Consider the following 25,258-nt stretch of genomic DNA (forward strand, 5'->3'; position numbering starts at 1 on the left):
AAGCCATTCATGAATAGTGGCTTGGTTTGTTCATTTGCATAAATGAGCGATTCTCAACCCTATATTTGAGGCTCATTTATTAAGTGAGCTGTGCTGGAACAAAGTTGAGCTTGGCTCGCTGATTGGTCTGCTTGACACTGAAGATGAGAACTGGACTGAAACAGGAAGAACTTGTATTTTCAGAAGAGGTGGATGTCCTAGACGAGCCTGCCACTGGTCCAGAAAAACACCATGGGACGAAAATGAAGATGTCGTATTAGAGGAACTTGAAATCCACCCCCTCTATTCAAGTAATATGGTCCATCATTTTCAAGTCCTCTACCAATATTCTTCTTTGGCTAAAGATCCTGGATAACAAAAACAAATAGGATGAAAGGTAACTGAGCTATTGGAAGATTTTGTCAAAGGGACACACTTTCAGATAAAGTTGCCATTAGCAAAGAAACCTTAGAACATTGTGTCTAGGCTTCAAATGAGGCACAAAAGTTAATAATCCAAGTATTAGAGGATGAAGTAACTGGAAGCCTTGCCATATCTGAATGGACCACAAAGTTCTATAGCTTTAGTAAAGACTTAGCTTGGAGCTTAGCTTGGACTTGCTGGATCATTGGAAGAAGATTGTCAAGACTCTTCTTGGACATGGTGAATGACATGCTCATTATCCTATAAGCAAGATCAGGTGTACAGTACAAGAGGAATCCACTTCAGTATTACCACCCTCAAAACCTTTTTGGCCTTGGCTGGTTTTCCACACAGATCCAGTAAGAAAAGAAATAAGGATCAGCAGTGTGATTTTTTCCTTTTGCAATAAGTACAAACATGAGCACTAGAATAACTAGCACCTCTTACATGACTTTCTGTAGACAATTTAAATTACCACTGCATGGTACGGAAGACTGGCTGTGAAGAGAAAACACACCAGCCGGAACATCCAGCATAAGACAGAGTAGTGGCAACGCACTACAGAGCACAACAGCCTGACAAGACTAGAATCACTAGCCCAGAACCCTGGGATGAACTGCAGTATGTAAAAGAAGCACTTCAGAACTTCAAGCGGCAGTTATGACTACGGTACAACAGCTACTGAGCTACAGTACTCTGGGATAAGGAAACGCAGATCCTTCAAAAGTCACCAACAACCATAACAAGGTAGTGGCTCATCACAAATGTAGAGGGAGAGATCAAACAGCAATTGATTGCATGAACAGGCATGAAAACAGAAACTATAGAGATCAAATTTTTAAGTAAAATATTCTAGAGCCTCACATGATCAATCACACCAACCAGTGATACATCAAAACTAGCAACAGCAGTTTGCCAAGAATAAGATGTGACTAGCTTCACATCAATGAATAGTCTCCTATGCTAAAGTCAAACAGGGAGAGAAGGAAAATAGAAGAAAGTTAAAAAAGCTAGTCACATCAATGAATACTTTCCCTCACATATGATCCTAGAGCCTCACATGAAGAGGCAAATAGATCGAACTTCAACAGGCACATAAACACATACAGAAGAAAGCACAATATAACAAACATAATGGAGGAAAACATAGATAACAATACTCGAACTCAGAGCCTCCTACGACCACAGCTCTGATACCATGTTATAAACTTGAAAGATCTCATTTGATTGTCAAGGTTTTTGGAGAACTAAGGGTTATGGTTAGAAAGTATGAGAAAGAGAAAAGATGAGAGAAGGGGTTTGGCCAGCAGAGGAAATTTATGTATGTGTATGTGTATGTGCATGCATGCACGCACTCATACTGATAACTAGATTGCAAAAATCTTAAAAAATAAAATGAAGTACCCAAGCTGTGTCCATTCTAACTATGGAGGTTTCTGTCCGTGCAATTACTGTGAAATGCTCTTCTGTGGAGGGTCATAGAATAACTGGTAGGACACAAAATATTGGAGGTAGTGCTGCATTCCATAGATGAATATTCTCAAGTATAATGTCCAACAGTTCCTATGGACTATTCTGTTGAGGTTAGGTCCTTTTGATGAGCTGTCATGCAACTGTCAACATGTCTCACTAATATGGAGATTTTTTACACATGGTACAGCTTAGTTTGTCATTATAGTATATCCTAATAATGCCAATTGACTTTGTTCAGAATCTTTAAACCCAATTTTGTCATCCCTGCAAGAATCTAAAGGTAAATTTCTCCTTTTTAGGATTAATTTGCTTAATCCTATGAGTGGCTCTCTTGCTATGCTTCTTTAGCTAGGGTGGGATATTCAAGATTGGCTTTTGACTTATCTGGGTCTTCCCATGGGAGGTAAGTGGTAATCTGTGTATTATTTCTTTTTGGGATCCTGTTGTAGAGTGTGTTACTAAGAGATTGGATGAATGGAAACAACATTATTTTTCTTTAGGTGGTTTTGTTTCCTTGGTGTCAGCTTGTCTTTCTAGTGTTCCCTTATATTTATTCTCCTTCTATGGTTAGGGCGGCAGAGAGATTGGAGAAGATGAGAGATTCCTTTTGAAGGGTGGGGGAGTAAAGTTGGGATTTGGTGATGAAACCTAAATCTTAAGTTGGTATGGGAATAGGAATTAGCATCGAAGAACAACCCTTTTTTTTTTGTGGGGGGAGCCGGTTTAGTATTTCTCAAGCTAGTCCTTGGGAATCCATATATTAGATTTATTCTACTTTCCTTTCTTTGATTTGATATAAGATGAGGGATGGTTTTTTTAGCAGGATGTGTAGAGAGGGATATGCCCTGTTGGGTTTGTGTACTACTTTATACAATCTTTCTGACATTCATGATTCTCCTATTTTATATTTCTGTAGTTGGGGCGACTATAATCATTCCTGGAACCCCCGCAATTTGAGTAGCAGAGACATGCATAAGTTTAGTTCTTTGAGTTTAAATCTTGTTTCTTGTCAGTTTCATCCTTCTCAGGGTAGGTGAAACATGTGTCTTGATAGTTCTGGTATTTTCTCTTGTAAATCCTTTTATTCTTATCTTGTTGAGTCTCCAATTAATTGTTCTTTCCTCTTGAATAATTTATTTGGGAAAGACAAAGTTCTTTTTAAGGTTAAGACATTTGTTTGTGCATGTGTTTCCATAAGATTATTACTGATGACTGTTTGTAGAGAAGGTGTGTTAAATAGGCTTCATCACCTTATATTTGGTGTGCTGTGTAAGCAGAGTAATGAGACGATTGCCACCTTTTCTTGCATTGCTCTTTTTCTTGGAGATTATAGTGTTAATGTGTTTTTTTGACATTGTTGAGGAAGAAGATTGTGTTAGTCTAAGCACTTTGGAGGAGCTGTTTCTTATTATAGTTCAAGGCTTTGGCAGTGGGAAAGGTACTAGGGTTTTACAGAATTGTGCTTTAAATGGCCATGGTGCAATTGGATGGAGAGGAACTTGAGGGTTCTGTGTGGTAAAACCTCCTGTGGTGTTGCTTTGGGAGAGGGGGCATTTTAATGCCTCTATGGGTGTCAATGGTGGTGCTTTTCCAGGAATCCATTGCCTCACATCCTGATTGACTGGCGCTCTTTTTTGCTGCATTGATTTTGTTATGACTTTTGTTAGTTTCATTTGTATTTTGTTTTTTATTTACTGCTTGGACTATGAGTGATTTCTTTGTATAATCTCTTCAATAATATTTTCTTTTCTCATTGAAAAAATTTCTCCTCTTTTGGGATATAAGTACACATTTGTACATGGAATTCTGAGCATAGACAAAACCTTAAGCCCGAAATTTGGGTAACTTTCTGTTTGTTCTAGAACCTGATGTAAGGTGGTGGTGTCACCTTCCTATGATTATGTGGGCCGTAGCATTGCAAATTTTCATGCATATCTTTGTTCCAAAAATCACTATTTATTTCAACTAAATAATCTCATTGTTGAAATCTATATTAACAGAGAACCCAACTGTGCAAGAAGGGTAATATTTACCATCCAACTTAATCATCTTAACTTGTTTTTGTCTCTTTGGACACTAATATACACCATTCCATTGTTGGATTACTCTTCAAAACCTAATCCCTAGCATGGTTAAACTGGTCATGGAAATACTAACTTAGTTTTAGCAATTAAAGATAAGAAATGTGTGCTTTTTTTTTGTCCCTTCACCCCCCCCTTCCAAAAAAGTTTTTGCTTTGTTCTAGAATGACTCTGCATTCATTGCATTTTTTTGACTGTATTTCATTCATACACTTCTTTCTTTTTTACACAGGTGGGATCTCAGTCAGCTTTTTATGCACTACAGCTTTTGTTGATCTAGCTGTATATTAGGTCTTCTAGCTCAAATTCTTCTTGCATTCTGAATGACTTCATTTCTTGTCTGATTTCAGAGTTTGAAGCACAATCCAAATGGAAGGTTTGTTGTTGTTTGTGGAGATGGAGAGTATATTATATATACAGCACTGGCTTGGAGAAACAGGTCCTTCGGCTCAGCATTGGAATTTGTTTGGTCCTCAGATGGAGAATATGCTGTTAGGGAAAGTACATCACGGATTAAAATCTTCAGTAAAACATTCCAGGTTTTTTATCCTTTCAGAATGTTGTTGAATTTCAAAAGCCATGATCAGTGTTTCTTTTGTTGGAAAGTAGTTGCTTTGGGTTCATTTTTTTGCTTCCTTCCCTTGAGTGATCTGCAAAGCAGAGCAATGCCTTTACTAAATTGTTTCATAGGACCAATTATGCATGTAGCAGGATAGCCTTTGATGATCTCGACAAAATGGTTTCTGGAAACCAATAGTTACAGGTGAAGTTAGGAGAGGAAGAGCTATTAATGACCCAGGGTTTGTTTGTTGGACATATAGCAGAGATTCAAGAACGTTGGCAACCAAAGGCATCTGCTTTTAACAAAAGAAATAACTTTCTAATTTCTTTTAGAAATCTCTGTAATATAAGGTCTTGGTTGTTTGTGTCTGAACTTATGATTGTTTCCGAAATGGAATGGAGTTTAACGAACATGACATGTTTAGGAGAAGAAAAATATCCGTCCAACTTTCTCTGTTGAACACATTTATGGAGGGACTCTGCTGGCGATGTGCTCAAGTGACTTCATTTGTTTCTATGATTGGGCTGAGTGCAGGTTGATTCGGCGAATTGATGTTAATGTCAAAGTATGTACCGGCATGATTTTGCTTTCTTGGTATTTTCATTTTAGTTGTATTGGGACTAATATTTTATATGTTTTGATTTTTTGATTATTTCAGAATGTTTATTGGGCTGATAGTGGTGATTTAGTGGCCATTGCTAGTGATTCATCATTTTACATCCTGAAGTACAATGTAATGTAAATTTAAAATTCTCATGAATTCTCTTGTTTTGTTAATCCAAATGAGGTTTCTTAAATTATGAACTTCTATCTTGGCAGCGTGATACTGTATCATCGTATTTTGATAGTGGAAATCCTATTGATGAACAAGGTGTAGAGGATGCTTTTGAACTCCTCCATGAAACGAATGAGCGAGTTCGAACTGGATTATGGGTTGGAGATTGCTTCATTTACAATAACTCTTCTCGGCGACTTAACTACTGTGTTGGTGGTGAGGTATAAAATCATGTTACTTCAAGATTTAAATCTATTTTTGTAAAAATTGTTTATGATGTACATTTATTTATTTTAAATGTGATGATATTAGATAACCACCATGTTTCACTTGGACCGGCCAATGTACTTGTTGGGATATCTTGCCGGTCAGAGTCGGGTTTACCTTATAGACAAAGAATTTAAGTAAGTATACTTGCTTGGAGCTGTGATTCTGAAAAATGTCTGCGTCCATTATCTGCATAATTGAATCATTGGTTGTTGACTCTGTCTCTATCTCTCTCCAGCGTTGTGGGATATACATTACTACTTAGCTTGATTGAGTACAAGACTCTTGTTATGCGTGGAGACCTAGAACGTGCAAATGAAGTTTTATCTTCAATTCCTCAAGAGCATCATAATAGGTACTATAATTTTTTTCTGTATCATTGGGTAGCTTTGGCCCAGATTATTCATTATAACCCCAATGATTTACTCATCAGCTTGATAGTAAAAGGGTGTTTTATTGATCACCAAAGCTGTTGCATCTGTCTATTTTAGCTTTTTCATCTATATTTTATTCCCCAGGCTGTATAACTTTGTAAAAATGAATAAAGTCATTTTTTTCCTCAGCCTGCATAAGATGATTTGTTGCATCTTATGTGCATAGCTACAAAAATACATTTTTTAGCCATTATCACAACCGACCAAACAGTGTTTTATTATTGCTTCTATAATTGTGTGGCATTAACTGCCTTTGTAATTTGAAGTTTCAAACCCAACTGACCAGAAGAGAAATGGCGGACTGGGGAAAGGGTGGGGGTTTTGATGTTTTAATTGGGTTTTATTTGCGCACTTTTCCTCTGCATATCTTCTTTGCCCAGCCATATCTGCGATGTCTGCTCTCATCTGTTGTAAAAAAAAGTGTGGTCATCAATTCTTTTAGGTTGTGTTTGGGGCATGGATTTTAGGTCTTGGATTTGGATTTGTGTGGATTTGGACAAAACACCACAGAATTTTGTTCTGCAGTTTGTCCAAGTTCATGCAAATCCAACCCCTGAACAGTATGAGAATATTTTAACTCCTAGTTCTCCCCCTTCTATAAAATATCATCTAGTTAAAAATTTTCTTAAATGCTGTACTTTTCTTTGATATCCTGGTTTTAGATTCTTCCAGTTTCTATTTGTTCTTATGTTCTGGAACTTGACTTTAGATTGTAATGGAAAATGGATTTTACTTGCCAGTGTGGCTCGATTTTTGGAATCTCGAGGTATGCTAGAGGAGGCTCTGGAAGTTGCTACAGATCCTGACTACAGATTTGATCTATCCATACAGCTAGGTAGATTAGAGATTGCAAAGGTAGGGCATTGCTTTCGGTAAAGGTACTTTGCATAAGAGAGCTACAATCTTGAGCAATTGATGCTAGTAGGGGCGTGTTTGAGTTGAGCTGAGTTGACACTGTAAGATACTCAAACTTGGCTTGACTCGAAAAAAGTGAAGCTCAAAAGTCAACTCAAACTCAGTCAATATAAAAATTGTTAAACTCAAACTTGACCTGGCTGCATGTTCTTAAATACATGTATAAACATATATGATTTACATATAATAATAAATATGTTTATAAAATATATATTATATGACTCTTATAATATAAAAATAGTAAAATTAAAAAGCTTGATTGGGCTTGAAACTCGATTTGAGTACTATTACCAAGCTTGATCCCAATTCGTTAAAATACTTGAGTAGCTTGAACCCCTCTTGAACTCTATTAGAATTGAGACGAATCGAGTTAGGCTGCGAGTCGAGTCCGAGGAGCTCGTGAGTAGGCTTGACTCATTTACACCCCTCAATGGCAGACTATTTCTGATTGTTTGTGTGTTTGTTAACATTTCAGAGACACATTTTTCTTTTGTGAAGTAGCTTCTTTACTTGCAGGCAATTGCTACAGAAGCACAGAGTGAAACCAAGTGGAAACAGCTGGGAGAATTAGCTATGTCCACTGGGAAGGTACATTGATTTGATGAATTAATTGGTACCAATGTATTCTTGGATGACCAAATTTCAGCATGTGCTTGAGCACGTGTACATCTAAAAAATTTTCTGGTATTGCAGTTTAATTACGTTTATCATGCTAGAAAATGCCGTGTCGCTACATAATGTGTTGATGTGTTTGAGACACCCAGGGCTGCTTCTGTTCTGTGAAGAGAAAGTAATTGATTAGCACCTATTTTTTACAACATTAATTAAAAGGGAAATGCTGTTCTGATGCAGCCGACCCACCCCTCCTGGGGTTGATACATGCTTGCCAAAAATGGCATCTAAATAGAGGCAGCCTAATAATAATTTATTAGATGATGTTAAACTTCAAATTGAATGATGGTAGTAAAATAAATTTTTTATGCACTGTTAAATCTGTGATTTACATTTTGAATTTGTAACTAATTGAATTTGAATTTGAGCTATTGAAATATTTTGAGAGATTCTCCTTCCCACTTTTCAATTTGTTTTTTCTCAAGACACATGGAATCTGTTTTATTTTTAAAAATTCCAGCTAATTTATTTATAGACTGGGCTTGTTAATGTAGCTAGAAATGGCCGAGGAATGTCTATCTCATGCAATGGATTTCAGTGGTTTGTTGCTTCTATATTCTGCTCTTGGAGATGCTGAAGGAATATCAAAACTTGCTTCCCTTGCGAGAGAACAAGGGAAGAACAATGTTGCATTTCTTTGTTTATTCACACTAGGTAGATTGGAAGATTGTCTCCAGCTGTTGGTGGACTGGTGAGTAGTTTCATCAACATTAGTATGGTAGCTCGTGATTCCGCAGCCATTTTCTTATTTTTAAGATTATATTACATTTCCCTTTTGCAGTAACCGGATACCCGAAGCTGCCTTGATGGCACGTTCTTACCTTCCAAGCAAAGTCTCAGAGATAGTTGCTATTTGGAGAAATGATCTGAATAAGGTAGCCCTTGTTTTAATTTTTATTAATCACATATTATGAAGCTTTCTTTAGGAAATCTTATCTCAGCAAAAAAAGAGGAATAAGTGAGAAGATGTCAAATTGAAACTTATTTTGGAAATTTTAATCTCTTCCACCATTAAAATTTACAAAGAAAATTGTTTATTCTATGAAGCATTCTTTAGTGAAAAGAAAATCGTTTATTATGAAGCTTTCTTTAGTGATCCATGTCTCCTAAATTGAGATGGAAAAGAAAATAAAGATGTAGAATTGAATCCCATTGTCTAAGTTTTGTCATTCCTTCTGTGCTACCGATGAAATGTTGAAAGGAAATAGTTTTATACAGAACCAGAAAAAAATGGATGTTAAATTGAATTTTGTTGTGGACTTTTAGAAGGACGTAATAAGTTTACCTTTTCTAATTATAATTGGACTAATTTCTAATGAAATTTTATTTAACAAATCATATCTATTACATGAAACAGAAACATAGAAAAAAAAATGCTCAGTTGAATCTTATTGCACAATTTTTGTTTTGTTCCAAAAGAAAATTGTTATGTTTTATGACTAAGAAAGAAAAAAGTAGTATCTTTTGAGAGTCGAGGCATTGTTTTAGTAAACCGTGCTGCCATATATTGTTTTATTGACTTGATTTCATGCGGTAATCTGGAAATATTTTGCAGGTTAATAGAAAAGCTGCAGAATCATTGGCTGATCCTGAAGAGTACCCTAATTTGTTTGAGGACTGGCAGGTTGCTCTTGCCATTGAATCTAAAGTTGCGGAGAAAAGGTAGCTTCCATTTTGTTTTCATATGCATGTCCTCAATGTTTCTATTTGTTTTTGTGGAAAGATCATTCAAAAATATTGTGTTGGTTATCAAATTCAGATGGCAGGGTTTTGTTTTAATGAAATTATGAAGAACAAATATGTTATTTGTGCATGATGTAAGAATTGTCTGAGCTTTTTTCTTTTGCAGGGGCACTTATCCTCCAGCAGAACAATACTTGAACTATGCTGATAAATCAAGTGTTAATCTTCTTGAAAGTTTTAGAAGCATGCAAATTGAGGAGGATGCATCCCTTGAAAATGGAGATTCAGCTCACGAGGTATATACTGGTGGTTGCTAAAAGAAAATTTGGCACTTGGAAAATTCTGTTCCCTTAACCCCTAATATGTTATTGTACTGATGGTCTACCATTAGTTATTTATGTGACCTGCATCATCATTCTTACCCTTGAACACAGGAGCTGGTGGCAGTTTAAATTTAGTCACTGATTTTAGTTATTAGTTGCAACCATTTGTACTGTGGAGGATTATTGAATGGGACATATTAACTGAACTTCCCATTTACAACAGTCCTGCTACCTCAATTGTCATGCTTATTTGTGCAGATTTCTTCAGGTTGATCCATGCGTGTAACATCCATGTGCTTCTGATGGTCTTATGATTGCCAGCACTCATGCCTCAATAACTAAGAGGAAAGGGGTCCCAATTGATTAGAAGTGATACTTTAGGGAAGTCCTTGTGGTACAAAAAGGAGTCATTTAAGGAGTTCTGTTTTGTGGTTTTTTTTCAGCACACAACAAGAAGAATTATTGCTGCTGAATCTGTTCTGTCACACATATTCATTTTGCTATGTTTTCGTTCCATGAGTATGATCTATGAAAGATAAAGTAGTGAATGAATACATATGCAGTAATCTACAAGTAGCACTTGTAAAAGATAAATTAAGGGGAGGATATTTAAGATGGTTTGGGCAGTTGCAACATATAGACTAGATGCCTGTGAGAAAAAGTGATTTATTTGACATTATAGGTTAGAGAGGGAAGGTTAGACCTAGAATAACTCGGAGGTAGTAAGAAAAGATATTGACACTCCAACTCTTGAAGAATGTTCTTAGATCGAGTAGAATGACATAATATATTCATGTAGCCAACTCAATGTAGTGGGACTTGAGGCTTTACTGTTGTCACTATTGAGGAGTCAATAATAAGAATTAAACCTTTTACTGCTCCACCTTATTGGGTGCCCTTGCCACTGTGTCATGTGTTGAGTTTTTCACTTGGTACTTGTGCATATCACAAGAGTTTTTTACTTCTGTGTATTTAATCTGCAAATCCAGCAATGGTAGATCTACTGAGGGGGTTTCTTCGTATTTATATGTTTCTTCTCTGCAGGAAATTCAAGCGAATGGAGAAGATAATGAACAGGAAGAGGTCACAGAGGTGGATGTCGATTCTACGAATGGTGTTGTACTTGTTAATGGTAATGAAGGTGAAGAAGAGTGGGGTACGAATAATGAAGGAACTGCATCAGCCTAATGAAATGGTTTGGGCAGTGTTAATATTCAAATTTCATTTTTGGTGATTTGTTAATATGCTCTAAAATGCCTCCTTGAATCCTCCCAAAATGCCTCTCCTAATCTGATGCAGTTATGTCTTGACACTGTTAACCCTTATAGCTGTAACCTGCTTAATTTTTGGTTTTTGATGTGAATATTATGAAAAACATATATATATATATATATATATATATTTCACATCTATGAGATCCTGAATCCTCATTAACAGCATTCTGAGCTTTGTTTGTTGCATGTCTCATAAAAGCATTGTCTACTTCACTATCCAACTTAAGGTTAGTTCACTGAAGAAAGAAAAGGGCAGTTTGGTGCACCAAGCTCCCATGTATGTAGGTCTAGGGAAGGGTTAGATCATGATGGATCTATAGTACACAGTCTTACCTCGCATTTTTGCAAGAGCCTGTTTGCATGCCTCGAATTCGTGACTTTCAAGTCACACGGTGACAACTTTTACTATTGTGCCTTGGCTCCCCTTCTTAAGGTTACTTCCCTGACTCATCCAATTCATGGATGACAACACAGATCTAAAAATACTTCATTGCCGTTTGTGTTTTTATGATGCCGATGGAACAAATCTATTCTGCAGATATTGTTTTTGCATTATATATGTTAGATTACCACTTTACCTAAAAGTTTAAGCTATTAGGTTATGGTTCAATAATGTATATGAGCTTAAACACTCCCCTGCACATGCAGTCCGACAGCACGTAGAGAGATAAACACACAATAAATAATACCCATGATAGGGACACAGTAATAATATTTTTAAACGCACACAATAAATGCAGGCAACAAGACTAGAACCTAGGACTTGTTGGTAACCAGCTCTGATATCATGTTAAATTACCACTTTACCTAAAAGTTTAAGCTATTAGGTTGTGAGCCAATAATGTATATCAAGTTTTAACAATATATATGAAAAAAAATACACTATTTTTGAAATGGTGTGGAGTGATATCACTAATTTTTGTCTGCATCCATTGGATCGTGTCATACATTAGCACTTTTATAGAAAATATTTTCTTGAGATGATGACGTAGAATATCCCTCACTTAGTACTTTAATTTCTTGTCAACATGATTATATTTTCTTTGAATGTTTACCTATAGTAGTTTGAGTCACTCATGATGTTGCATGAAAACCATAAATCTGCCCCTTTGATTCATGATAATTGTCAATGCTAGTTTGATGCAAAATAATTTTTATTATTATTCTTTGATTATTCTGTAGATTTGGTTTTGTTTTAGATATTTTGCACCATCCTTTGCCTTATCTGCATTATCTACAATTTAACATTTGTCGATAATTCAATGACATTTTTTGTTTTGTTTTGTTTTTTTTTTTTTTTTTAAATTCTTGGCTGATACGGCAGTTCTCACGCCACATCAATAGGTCCTATCGAATAGTTGTTCCAGCTGTCTAATACATTCGTCCTCACTTGAGAATAGTGTCTTCATTTGGTACTCCTCTCTCCCATGTTGTTTTGTTTCTGTGTTTCTCCTTTGTTTCTGTGTTTCTCCTCTGTTTCACTGGTTCAATTGTATTTTATATTCATTGGGACTTTTGACAACACAAGCAACAGAAGAAACCATTCTTCCCTCGTTTGCACACACAAATGCATTTACATGTTCCGCCAGAAAATTATATGTCATTCAATCTTTTGGTTTGGATCATGAAATTTAATTTCTGAACTTAGGCCTTGGTTTTAAAAGTGACCCATAAGCCAAATTAGTGATAGGGGCTATGGCTCTATCCTATCCTTCTTCATCTCCTAAAAGACTCACTATTGTAAACATGGTGAGCTATTCTCGTGACAATTTACAGAGGCAGAAGGGCTTCAGTCTAAAAAGTAAAATACAGGAAGTAGTGTTGTACATGGAACCCGTGATGATTTTGATTGCATTGCTTCTTTTATTGTGTTTCTTTTTTACCCGGCAGGGCCTTTTATGTTGTCTACTTTGCTTCAGGTTGCGTCCAAAGAGGTCCAAAGAGATGACTCACAGCGCCATTTTTTCCCTTATTAGGTAATTTTGTAGCTATACAGCTTCAACTTTCTTTTTTATTAATGATGATGTATAATTTTATAGACAATGTTAGAGGCTTCATCATCTTAACCCTAATCAATGTTATAACCGCCATGTATTAGTGCTGCAGGAGCATTGAGTTTGAACCTTATATTCAAATTTGTATAGAATTGAACAAAATTTTACATAAATTTGTATTGCATTTAGTTGAAATTCATACAATTTAAAGTCCAAAGCTGATAGTTGTAATTGTAGTTGGGCAGCGACGTGGCTACTGTTTGTAAAAAAGCTCTTGCAATTTTATTTTGGGGGAGAATTTAATATCTATTGAAGTGGTAATTTTGTATAACTTTTGGGGAAAAAATCATCTAGGCGAGCTATAGTTATGGGAGAAGGAAAAAACTGCAAGGAGCAAATGTTCCTATCGTTCTGTGTAAATTATATTTAAAAAATGACGGTGGGTGGCAATGCTCAATCATTTGATATGCATGTTATGAATAATGATGATGTTGGGGAAGAACTGGCGGGCGAGTTGAGGGACGCTGAATAGTCACAGAAATTGTGTGACTACTGGTAGGGAAAATGGTTGGTGTAACTTTTTAAAATCTTCAGGTATGAACTATGAAGACTCAAGTGAGTTGGCACTTTATGCACCTCTCTTATTTATTTTATTTTTATGGATTGGTGTTGGTGGGCTTCTACCGTCCGCATTGATCGAGACTTGTCTCGTCACTCGTCACTGTTCAATTATTTTGTTCATGCCGACAGATTCCACAGAGAGAGAGAGAGAGAGAGAGGAGTTAATTTTGTTCTTCCTTTTTTGAAGTCATGGTGGTGATTGGTGAATTTGGACATTGGAAAAGTTGGGCCTGTTGCCCAATGTGACATGATGCCCCCCTTCACGGCTTTTACTCAAATTCATTTCTACATGAGTCATGTGTTTCTTTCGGCATAATTTGGTAAAAAAGTTTTTCAAAAAAGCAGTATTATCCTTAGAGCACTGATTCCAGATCTCAAAATGATGTGGCTTTTGCGGTGGAAAAAAATATAATATATATATATCGATTGACGAAACAGGATCAAGGGACAGGGTTGGTTGGGTGAGGAATTTGGTTGTCTTCTAAAGGCGCCAAGTGTAACTTTTTAAGTTTTTAAAATTTGATTTGAATATAATTTAGTGTAATTTTATATTTGTTAAACATAATATTTAATCTAGGCAAACTTAAATTTAAGATCTGACAAAGTTCCTGAATTAAGTTTTTTGTAGTCTTTAGTTTTTTGGTTAGGAGAATCGTGTTTGGGGAGGAATCAAAGAGCTCAAAAATGTCATTATAAAAAGCCTCACATTCAATGGGGGAGGAGCATTATATTATCAAAACTGAACAGATCAGTTTTCTCAGTTAGAATAAGTGTGAACTCTTTTGCCAGCAAACTTTACATTACATTGCCAAAAGTTATTGAGCAATAAAATGCTATCAAGCCAAGTCGTCCGGTGTTTATCGTATTCGAAATATTCATCCTACGTTGAATATGATGATGTTAAGTAGTCACACAAGTAGAGGAATATATTTTATTGCTAAGCTCTATATTTAAAATGATGTGATAATAAGAATGGTAGGTCTATTTTTTTAATTTTAAATTTTTAAAAAGGTACTTACATAAGATAATGTTAGGAGATGGGACAAGAACAACTAAGTGTAAAGTTGTTCTCTCAACACATGCCAATATGCCATGGTGTTGTGTAGCCTTGTAGGGATTGTGAATGGGTTCTCTTCTGGAGAGGGACTCTCCATCCGCTTAGCAATCAAACAGAGTGGGAAGGAACCTAATACTAATAGGTAATACAATGGTTGGCTCCACAGGACGAATCTTTTTTTTTCGCCATTGTTATGGGGAAACCCTAAACCCCCTTTTACTTATCGTAGGGGAAAGCATCTCATGACAGTGGGGGCAGTGGCGGCTTTTTGGGTACACTTGTAACAGTGACGCTTTAGGGTCTGCTTCACTTTCTCATTTGGTACTCTATATTTCATAAACAATAAGAAAGTTTAAATTTATATTATTAATTTATGTTTCTTCTGAAATTAGTATAAAATGTTGCAGTGCAAGTTCAATGTTTCTAAAATAGAATAAAACGAAAAAAAAAAAAAAAAAAAATTATACCATTTTCAAATGCAAAGAAAAATATCATTTGCAAGTTACTACATTTTTTTATTACAAAATTCAAATATTTTTTTTACTACTTTCTATTATTTTTTTAATTCTCCAATATACCTTGAAACATAATATACTTAAAAAAATGTGACGCACACATGTGGTCTACTCCAACTTATTATTCATTAGATGTACATTTTGGTATGTAAGGATAGAATGAGACTAAATTTATTCCTTATTCGCTGCATGTTTTCTATTTAATTTATTATTTCAATGAACATCGAGAAGCATGTCCTACTTTTAAAATGAATTCTTCGAAGAGTTAAGGAGAGAAATGTATCTTTATTTAATTGTTTACTTCTTCAATCTTGAGTATCCAAATTCCAAAATAACCCGTGAGTCTTCTAATTTTCTTTTTTGTAAATTTAGAAAATTGAGGCCGCCATCAGTGCAATGAATCTCGATGGCAACAAAACTGGTATTTGTAAATCTATACTGTCACCATGTAACTTTTATATTCTATTTCACTTACAAGTTGCTCCATTCCATGAAGCCAAACAATATGTTAGAATATAACTTCGGTTTCACAAATTTGTGAGCAGGAATTTATGGATAGAAGAGGTTTATGTATAAGCATACTAAAAGAAGGAGGAGAAAAAAAAAAAAAAAAACCATGGGATTGAGTTCTGGAAAGTGACGTTGCTCTGCCAAGTTATCTCATCCCATGACTAAACGTATGTGCATATGAAGTGTTGAAATTTGTGCTGCCTATGCCAGCAGCACAAATTGTTGATTTGTTGACTCAAATTCCTCGCTTCTATCTTCGTCAATCGTCACCACAAGAAATCGGAGTTGATTTTGGAGCAGGGGCATGCTTTCAATAGTCCACAATCCTAGCCATCCACATGCTATTGCGTTGTAATCCTCTGTTAAAAATTTGGAAAGCAGGGGAAACAGAGACCCCTGTTTTTGGAATTCCATGGAAATTCCAAAGTAGACCAGCTCAAGCCTGAAGAGTTTCTCCGATTCACATCAGCTCAAGTAAATTAATTTCACGACCATTGACGCTGTAATCCTGTGTCGAAAATTTAGAAAACAGGGTATGAAAACAGAGTGTCCTGTTTTTGGAATTCCAAGGAAATTCGAGTTTCTCCAATTCACATCAGCTCAAATAAATTAATTTCACGACCATTCGCTATTACGCTGTAAACCTGTGTCGAAAATTTAGAAAACAGGGTATGAAAACCGAGTCTCCTGTTTTTGGAATTCCAAGGAAATTCCAAAACAGACCAGCTGAAGCTTGAAGCATTCTCCAATTCATATGAGCTCATTTCAACTAATTAATTTCACAAGAAGTGCAAATTTTTCTATTGTACCATCCATTGCTTCAAAATTTGACAAAAATTCTAACTCAACTTCAACCACAACAAGCTCTAGACAGACAATGAGAAAAAAACAGGCTGAAAATGAAATTTTTATTAGATTTCTAAAATTTCAAATGTAAACACACAATTTAAAAAATAAAAAATAAAAACTATCCCCATGTTTGCTGACTTTGAAGTTTGAACAATAACAATAAAGAGGAAGAACATATCCTCATTTTCATTTTGTTTTTTTTTTTTTTTTTGACAAAGATAATGACCTCCCTGAAATTTCAAAAATTTTAAAGACATTTCCTAAAGTTTCAAAAATCTTAAGTACATCATCTAAGATTTGTCAAAAAGACACAAACCTCCCCTTAAATTTTGTAAAAAAACAAGTTTTTTTAGGAGATGTCTGTGTCATTTAGGCAAATTTCAAGTGGGAGGGTATATGACATTTTTGAAACCTCAAAAACGGTTTGTATTTTTTTTTTTTTTTTCAAACCTCAGGAATAGTGAGTGTTTTTTACCTTTCTTTTTTTTTTTTCTTACATATATATATATATATATATATATATATATATATATATATATATATATATATATCACTTATGGATTGTTCGAATAATGTAAGGTTTGAAGTCGCGTGTGTAACTAGATAATTGAATTATTCAAATTTTCCGTATAAAACTTAAGAGCTTTAAGTTGTGTAAAAAAATTTTTAAAAAAAATTTTTAATTTATTTTTAAATAGTAAGATAATGGACTCATCTTTCTGCCCTCTCCATTTAAAGACGAATGCATTATATTTGAAACTCTCTAAACTTGAACCTTGACATTTCATTTTTAAATAATTTTAAAATAATCAAAGTAATTTTTAGTTTTCTAATATTTATATATTTTTAAAAATAATAATAAATGTTACCCAAGTTTCATATACAAGTGTTGATAAAAAAAAATGACAATTTTATATTTACCTAAAAAAATTAAAAGTATTTTTCACAATTAAATCAACCTTAAATTAAGTTTTGATTTAATTTAATTTAATTTAATTTATGTTTACTTTTTCGCACATGTATTACACGAGATAAAATAATATTTAACCTAAGTTTGTATAAGTGTACGACCTATATTAGAATCGTGTCTAGGGATATTCAATAATCCGACCAATCCAAAAAATAGACAGTTGACAATTTTCCATTTTGCATTGCCCGATTGTATGGTTCGGTTAGCGGATTTAGCGTCAAATCTATCCAAACCAATCCACCTGAACCACCTCTTTGTGTGTGTGTGTGTGTGTGTGTGTGTGTGTGTATACCTATTATTGTTAAAAACTTATGAAAAAAATGCATAAGATAGACTATGGGATGGACAAATGCATTTTGGGATATTTTAATTTATACGTTTTCAATTTTATTTCTATTGTAGTAATTTTATGGATATGTTGTTTTAATATTTTACATGACAATAGATATATTTTGCATTTTTTATTTATGTTGTTGATGGTAATGTGTACCAAAAAATAGACATAATATTTTTTTTATTAGTTTCAAAACCTTCTTTATATCATATTATCAGTGTAAAATTGAAAAGTACAAAGTAGTTAGTGCATGACTCATTACATGGATACTATTACTTTTTATAAGAAGTCTATTAAATCAATATATTTAACTTAAATGTCAGTTTCAAAATAATATAGGTTATTATGTATAGCAAAAATCTCACACATATTCTTTTTTATTTTATTTTTTACTTTGTCTTAAAATAAATTAAATTGCCAACCCAACTATATTCTCAAAGGTTTGACTTAAAATATAGCTTCTTGTTAAAATGACAAGATCAGATTGGCCGGAATTTTAGGCCTGCTCCGACCCATGAACACTCCTAAAATTGTCTCATAAATTAGTTTGGGGTTTGCAAAGTGTATACTTTACCTTGCGCTTAGAAGTTTAGATTTTAAGTTTTGAATTTGGAATTGCATGGATTTAGATAAAATATAGTGTTGACAGATTTGCAAAATATTTGCAAATCAATTCCATCTCCACAAATCTTGAATTTTATCCATATTTATGGTGGAGATTTCGGCTGCAATAATTACTCCCCAATTTCCCCCCTTTCCCTTCTAAAAGGAAGACATCCTCTTTCGTTGTTACACCGTAGGGGTGGCAAAACGGGCAGGCGGGCTGGGTCCGGGCGACTCACCAACGGGTTGGTTCATAAAGGCTGGGTCATAAACGGGTTGATGTTAAATAGGTCATACACGTGCCAACCCTAACTCGCCTGTCTAATAAATGGGTGGGTAACGGGTCACCCATTTAAAATATATAATTTATTTATTTTAAAATTTTTCAAAAAAATCCATATAAATGACTTTTTCTTAATAAAAAAAATATTGCATTATATTTATATTGTAGGACTGTGGAAGTTAGAGGTGTGGACTGGAGGCTAGAGGTGTGGATTATGGAGGCTGGAGGTGTGGCTTGATCCAGGACTGTGCGTGGATCGTTCGTAGCACCGGAACCGTAGCACGTAGCAGCGCACCAAAGGAGAGCCAGAGAGGAGAGGATTGAGAGAGTGAGAGCTAAGAGGAGAGTCGAAGAGGAGAGGATTGAGAGAGTGAGAGCTAAGAGGAGAGTCGTGGGCTGTAGTGTAGCAGCGCGCCAGAGATCCAGAGGAGAGGAGAGGATTGAGGGGGTGGTGAGAGTTGAGAGGAGATTCGAAGAGGAGAAGATTGAGAGAGTGAGAGCTGAGAGAAGAGCCGTGGGCCACAGCGTAGCTGTCACGCCCCGAACCCCTAAGTGGGACTTGGAGATAAGAATGTAACCTATCCTATCCTTGTATCATACAATCATCAAGAGATACAGTACAACGGATGAGGGTCCAACCTCGTGGGGTTCCCAGGCACTCTAAACAACATCCAAACACAATCACATACGCAGCGGAAAATTGTCAATATATATCATATATGTAGTACCATACTAGAGTTTATACAAGAGCAGAACATAGCTCTAACAAAAAGTACAACTGGGTGCCCAAAAATAACCCAAAATGGCAACCCAACAAATCTATAGTCCTAGCACTTACCCAAGCGCTAACACAGTACACTGGCCTCTATGCTCCCCACACTAGGACGCTAGTTCCGTTTACTCGAAGGACCTGTAAAAATGTACGTACTGTAGGGGTGAGACACCTCTCAGTAAGGAAGAACACAGGTTATATCAGTGTGTGACATTTGAGTGTTATCATGACAAAACATACACGCAGTTAAATGCAATCCAGTACTAATTCACACAGTGCTTGCAAGCACACACAACATATGATTAGTAACCCGGTAACCAGAACTGCCGATCTCATCAGCTCAACTCTCTCAATACACCAGTCACAAGGACAGGCGATCACATCAGCTCAGTCCCATCATATACACAACACCTGATCAGCAGAGTGTCGTCACACTCTTCAGCACGAAGCCGGATTCGCATTTCGGTGTTTGCCCGCAGCTAACCCACAAAGCACGGCGCTAACTGGCACATGGCTAGTCCTCAACTCCCATGGCATCATACCGGCGCTCAAATGGTGGATCCACTCCCTGCGGCCTGATCTGCCGGATAGGTTCACGCCCTTGGATAAAGAGCCGGACACTCTTGCCAATCTATGGCCAGCGATTTCATACGCCCTCGGATATAGAGCTGGACACTCTCAGTACTTGGAATAATTTCGAAACCGCGTTCCTACTAACATTTCAACATATCACACACACATGCATGCTCATATAACCAAACAAACCACACCCATTTGGTAATCTAAAACATGGTTTCCCAAACAAATACAGTTTATACAAAGTCAAGGCACGACCATCCTAATCACGCAGTATAAATCAACATATACATAGGTTTTCATCAAAACCAAGGATGCAGCCCGTCGCCCCCCTTTTCCCAAAAACTGTAATAATGAAAAACCCATATTTTTCCCCATTAGATCCCCCCAAATGAGTAGTCAAAACACAAGTAGGACCGGGGACCATAGTTCCACCGAGTCCGATTTCAAAAATAACTAACATAACATAGTTTCCCCTTACCTTAACCCCGTAAGCAAAACTCGATCTCTAAGGCTCCTAAACAGTGAACTGAGTTCCAAAACCTACAATTCCCAATACAAAATATACTCACGAGACCATCCTCTATAAAACTACCGGATCAGAAATGAAAACCGAGCCTTACCTCGATTTTATGCCGAAACCCGAAAATCTCCGAAACAAGATTCCGATCCACAGAAGTTGTAGAGAATCCTTCCATGATCTTCGTGGTAACCTCGGATTTCCGATTCTATCGATGACCAGCGAGGAAATCTAGAGAGAGAGAGAGAGAGAGAGAGAGAGAGTTTAGAGAGATAGAGTAGAGAGAGAGATTAGGAAACTTAATGAAGAAGAAACAAAATTTTCCTTTTTATACCCCTTTGATCCGCCTAGTTTTCGTCGACAAAAAGTTCCTTCGTCGACGAAAAGTTGAGTATTTCGTCGCTGATGTCGGCCGCCTTTGTGACTCCCCGACCCACTAAGTGGGGCCCGAGTGCCACGTGTTCCAATCACATGTATCTGATATAACAATTAACATACACGCAGCGACACATGAATAAATAACCTCAAATAAATACCAGAGTTCTATATAACAACCAAAAACCAACACTACAACATCCAAATATCTGTATCCACAACCAGCATTTAAAACGTAATTCTGTACAAATATATCTATACATATATCAGTATCTCACAATACCCCAAAAAGAAACTATCACAAACAATCCCAGCCTAGGCCTTCAAACCCGGTCTCCAGAAGAACCTGAAAAATTGTTAATCCACTAGGGTGAGACACTTCTCAGTAAGAGTGGAATAAATTATAACAGTGTGTGAAAAATGAGTTTTAATATTTATATCTCAAAATAAACTGCTTCTTATATAACATCAATAACAACTGAGAAAATGTACCATTAATAACATTCCCAACATCCAATATCACACACACATTCAATATGCACAAGTACATAATTTTTATGCAGGCGAAAGTCCCCAAGGATAAGGAAGATTACCCGCCCATACAAGTAGCTTCCCTTTGCTCTGGTATTAAAAACTACCTACTAGAGCACTCACCTTACTCAGTAAGCCCTTAGGTGAAGTATTACCTCGCCGCCAGTACACACATCTTTATTATTTTAAAAGCGAAGATTTCCGAGGATCGAGATGTCTACCCGCCCATACAAGTAGCATCCCTTTGCACTGATACCAAGAAACTACCTAACAGAGCACTTGCCTTTCTCAGCAAGCCCCCGGTGGTATGTTTACCACGCTGCATGCACACACATGCATTCACAATATGTTGTACCATTATTTTTATGCTATAATTAAATTCACATGCACACAACACATCCACACAGGAATCATGCATCTCACACTTCATCTTCCAATGTTCTCAGTACGTGGCCCACAAAGAGCAACTGCGTACATGTTAGTACATAGCCCACACAGGCACCTACGTACTTTTTATCTACACGTGGCCCACACAAGTACCACTAACCACACAGGGTACATAACATGGCCCACACAGGCGCCATTATCCACATAGGATATAACGTGGCCCACACAAATACCACTACCCACATAGGGTACATAACATGGCCCACACAGGCGCCATTATCCACACAGGATATAACGTGGCCCACACAGGCACCACTACCCACACAGGGTATATAACATGACCCACACAGGCGCCATTATTCACCAGTATCCAATCCCCATGACCTACCCGTCATACATTACCTCGACCTGCTAATGTCCTACTCCATATAAATGACAATATGACAAGCTCCTCAACCTGCCAACGTCATATCATGATTTACATTTAGGCAATATAACAACCTCCTCATGCCAATGTTATATTGAGATGCATACGAATAACCACACCAGTTAGTTCACACAGACGCATTAATGCATTTCCACACAGGAATTCAACAGATCAATTCATTTCCCACACAGTATCCCCACAAATCAATACATTTCCACACAGGAGTCAAACATAACAACTCATTCATCATGCCATAATCATTTCAAACACCCCCATGACTCACTCGAAAAATGAGCAGCTTGAAAGCTATCCCAAGTATAGGAGTTACGTCGTGTAATATTAAGCCCAAGGGCTAGATCGTCTCCTCAGAGAATGCGTTTAATCTCAGATTTTCCGTTCTTCCAATCGAAATTAAAAAGGTACTGAACTTAGTTCAGATTCGGGTTTTCAAAGTTTTGGAGATTTAAACAAAAACTTAAATTAAAGTCCTAAAACTAACATGCTTTAATTTAAAGAGTAAGGGTGGAAACTCTAATCTACCTAAGGAAACATCAAACCACGCGCTAATTAAAAATGGTAACATTGATCATGGAATTAAAGCACATAATGGAAAATCAATCACACACACGCATGCAATAAAAATCAAATCTTTTACATTAACCAAAAATTATGAACCAAAATCACAAATTAAATGTGGACAAAATGCTGAACATGAGCCAAGAATTCGAACCCAAAGATCAAAACACAACAAAAACCTAAATTTAACGAACACAATAAAACTTTTCCTTGTTCTTTTTTTTTTTTTTTTTGTATTTTAATTTTTTTTTTCAAGAAACCGGACTAAACCTTAATCATTAATAATAATAATAATAATGATAAAATTAAAAAAATAACTCAAACAAATAAAAAAAAAAAGTATAAATCTAATGCTAATATCAATTGAGAAGAGAAAGAAAGTAAATAGAATTTAATACTAATCATCCAAAGATTCAAAACTTAAAAACATGAATAGAAATTTTACTAAAATTTAACAATAACTAATTAAAAACACGATTAAATAAAAAGAAAAGGAAAGAAGAGAGAGAGAGAGAGAGAGAGAGAGAGAGAGAGAGAGAGAGAGAGAGAGAGAGAGAGAGAGAGAGAGAGAGAGAGCAAGAGCAGAGAAAGGAAGCCATGGCAGTTGTAGGAGTGGTCTGCTGCTTTGGTGGTCTTCAATGGCAGTAGGAAACTACAGCAGCTGTGCTGTTAGCAGTGGCTGTGATGGAGGGCTCAGAGAGTTGGTAATCTGCTGTAGGGGCTGAGTAGTAGTGGTGGCCGAGAGGGGCTGATGTGTTGCAATTGGAACAGAGGAGCTCCACGATTGCTGCAGGACCTGGAGGATGGCCGTGGCTAAAATCTGTGGAAGAGCTGAGCGGCTGTCAGGCTGGAGGCAGTGCTGGACAGAAAGATTAAGAGAGGAAGTGGGAGAGACAGAGGAGAGAGAGAGCTTAGAGAGAGGGAGAAGAAGAGATTAGCCGGAAAAAAAAAAGAGTGAGAGGAAGAATACGTAGGAGAAAATAAAACAGAGAATGCAAAGACAAGAAGAAGAAAAGAAAAAAGAAAGAGAAGAGAGTGGGAGAGATGGTGCGCAGGGCACGGCTGGGAAATAGGAGAAGAGAAGAATAAATAGAGATTGGGGAAGAAAGCCCTAGACCCGGATAGGAGACCCGACCCAGCAACTTGACCCAATTGGAGTTGACCCGAATTGCTATATTTTTTTCATTTTTTTCATTCTCTGTTCGTTGCAAATCTGACTCTTCTAGAGCTTGTATATCACAAAACTCAAAACACAAAAGTTGTAGATGATCCTTTCTTCTTTCTCTATAAATTTGAATCGTCTCGATTAGAGCTCGGACGGAAAAGTTATGTATGAAATACGAACAGGTGTTGGTTTTGATTCCCGAAAATTTTCCTGCGACAAAAAAATACTAAAATTTCATAAATAGTGCAATAAAGTTCAAGAATGATGATTTTGGCACTTTATTAAAATATTGAACAATTTTGGACATTTAATTAAAAATATAAACCGTAAAGCCCGAGTTAAGATGCCCAATTACGCAGTTTTGACCCGTAATCACCCCACATGCAAACCCAAATACCACAGTAATTCATATTCAATTTATTAGGAAAAATTACTCCCATGTCACACGAATTTCATATCATAAACAATTATCCCAAATATAACCTTAAACCAAATAATCATTTTTTTCCAGTAATCAGACTATTCTGAAAATCATATAGATAAATAATAAATTTCGTATGCTCGTAAATAATTAGTTCACTTTAATAAAATACTGATATAATTTTATTCCCCCTTACTTGATTCCCTGAATTACGTTTGCAGGGCTCCCAAACTTATACTCACGACGCTCACCCGAACCCTGATTCAATCAAATCAACCCTAATAAAATATTATTTTAACATTTCCTAATTTATAATAATTAATTTCTAAATAACAAATTTATCCTAATTTTGGACAATTTCTACAATAACCCCACAAGAATTTCACTCTGCTAGACTTGTAGAGAATCATCCCTAGATTCTCGTGGTGGTGTCCGATCGCCTATTTGGCTTAAAATTTAGGAAAAATTGAGATAAGAATGAGAATTTAGCTTACCCCACGAGATATGCCCACGTTACTCCTACGATAAATCCACTTCAGTAGATATGTCAGTGGCGAAGAATGGAGTTTGGTGGTATCTTCGGATTTCCAATTGGACGAGAATCAACCGCGAAATCGTAGAAAGAAGAGGAGTGCAGAGTGAGAGAATATATTTAATTTTTTCTTTCTCTTTCTTTCTTTCCTTTCTTATCTGCGCGTGAGAAGGAACTTTTATTTTTCTTCTTTCCTATTATTTTGTTCCAACAGGAAAACTTACGCACTAAGTTTTCTTTTTCTTTTCTTTTTTCTTTTTTTTTCTTTCCTTTATCCTTTCTTTAACCTTATCATATACTTATATATATATATATATATATATATATATATATATATATATATCCACAATTCTCATATTCTTATTTAATTAATTTTCTT

General features: G+C 36.0%; 1 protein-coding gene across 3 annotated transcripts in view; it reads left to right on the forward strand.

Moving 5' to 3' along the window:
* Nucleotides 1-13,072, forward strand: part of LOC131158138 (coatomer subunit beta'-1-like) — a 34,478-nt gene extending 21,406 nt beyond the window's left edge. Inside the window, exons 12-26 of one of the 3 annotated variants that reach the window (XM_058112779.1) lie at nt 4,307-4,495; nt 4,943-5,083; nt 5,177-5,251; nt 5,338-5,514; nt 5,606-5,697; nt 5,799-5,915; nt 6,735-6,849; nt 7,426-7,497; nt 8,076-8,272; nt 8,363-8,456; nt 9,137-9,243; nt 9,431-9,560; nt 10,632-10,743; nt 12,186-12,273; nt 12,781-13,072. In XM_058112779.1, the coding sequence (XP_057968762.1) occupies nt 4,307-4,495; nt 4,943-5,083; nt 5,177-5,251; nt 5,338-5,514; nt 5,606-5,697; nt 5,799-5,915; nt 6,735-6,849; nt 7,426-7,497; nt 8,076-8,272; nt 8,363-8,456; nt 9,137-9,243; nt 9,431-9,560; nt 10,632-10,743; nt 12,186-12,205 (1,638 nt within the window). In that variant the 3' untranslated portion in view covers nt 12,206-12,273; nt 12,781-13,072. Of the gene's footprint in view, nt 1-4,306; nt 4,496-4,942; nt 5,084-5,176; nt 5,252-5,337; nt 5,515-5,605; nt 5,698-5,798; nt 5,916-6,734; nt 6,850-7,425; nt 7,498-8,075; nt 8,273-8,362; nt 8,457-9,136; nt 9,244-9,430; nt 9,561-10,631; nt 10,783-12,185; nt 12,276-12,780 lie in introns of those variants that run through there. The other 2 variants (XM_058112778.1, XM_058112777.1) reach the window with 2 other exon arrangements.
* Nucleotides 13,073-25,258: the final 12,186 nt, after the last annotated feature.

Source organism: Malania oleifera, chromosome 6 (genome assembly GCF_029873635.1).
Source record: "Malania oleifera isolate guangnan ecotype guangnan chromosome 6, ASM2987363v1, whole genome shotgun sequence".
Lineage (NCBI taxonomy): Eukaryota > Viridiplantae > Streptophyta > Magnoliopsida > Santalales > Ximeniaceae > Malania > Malania oleifera.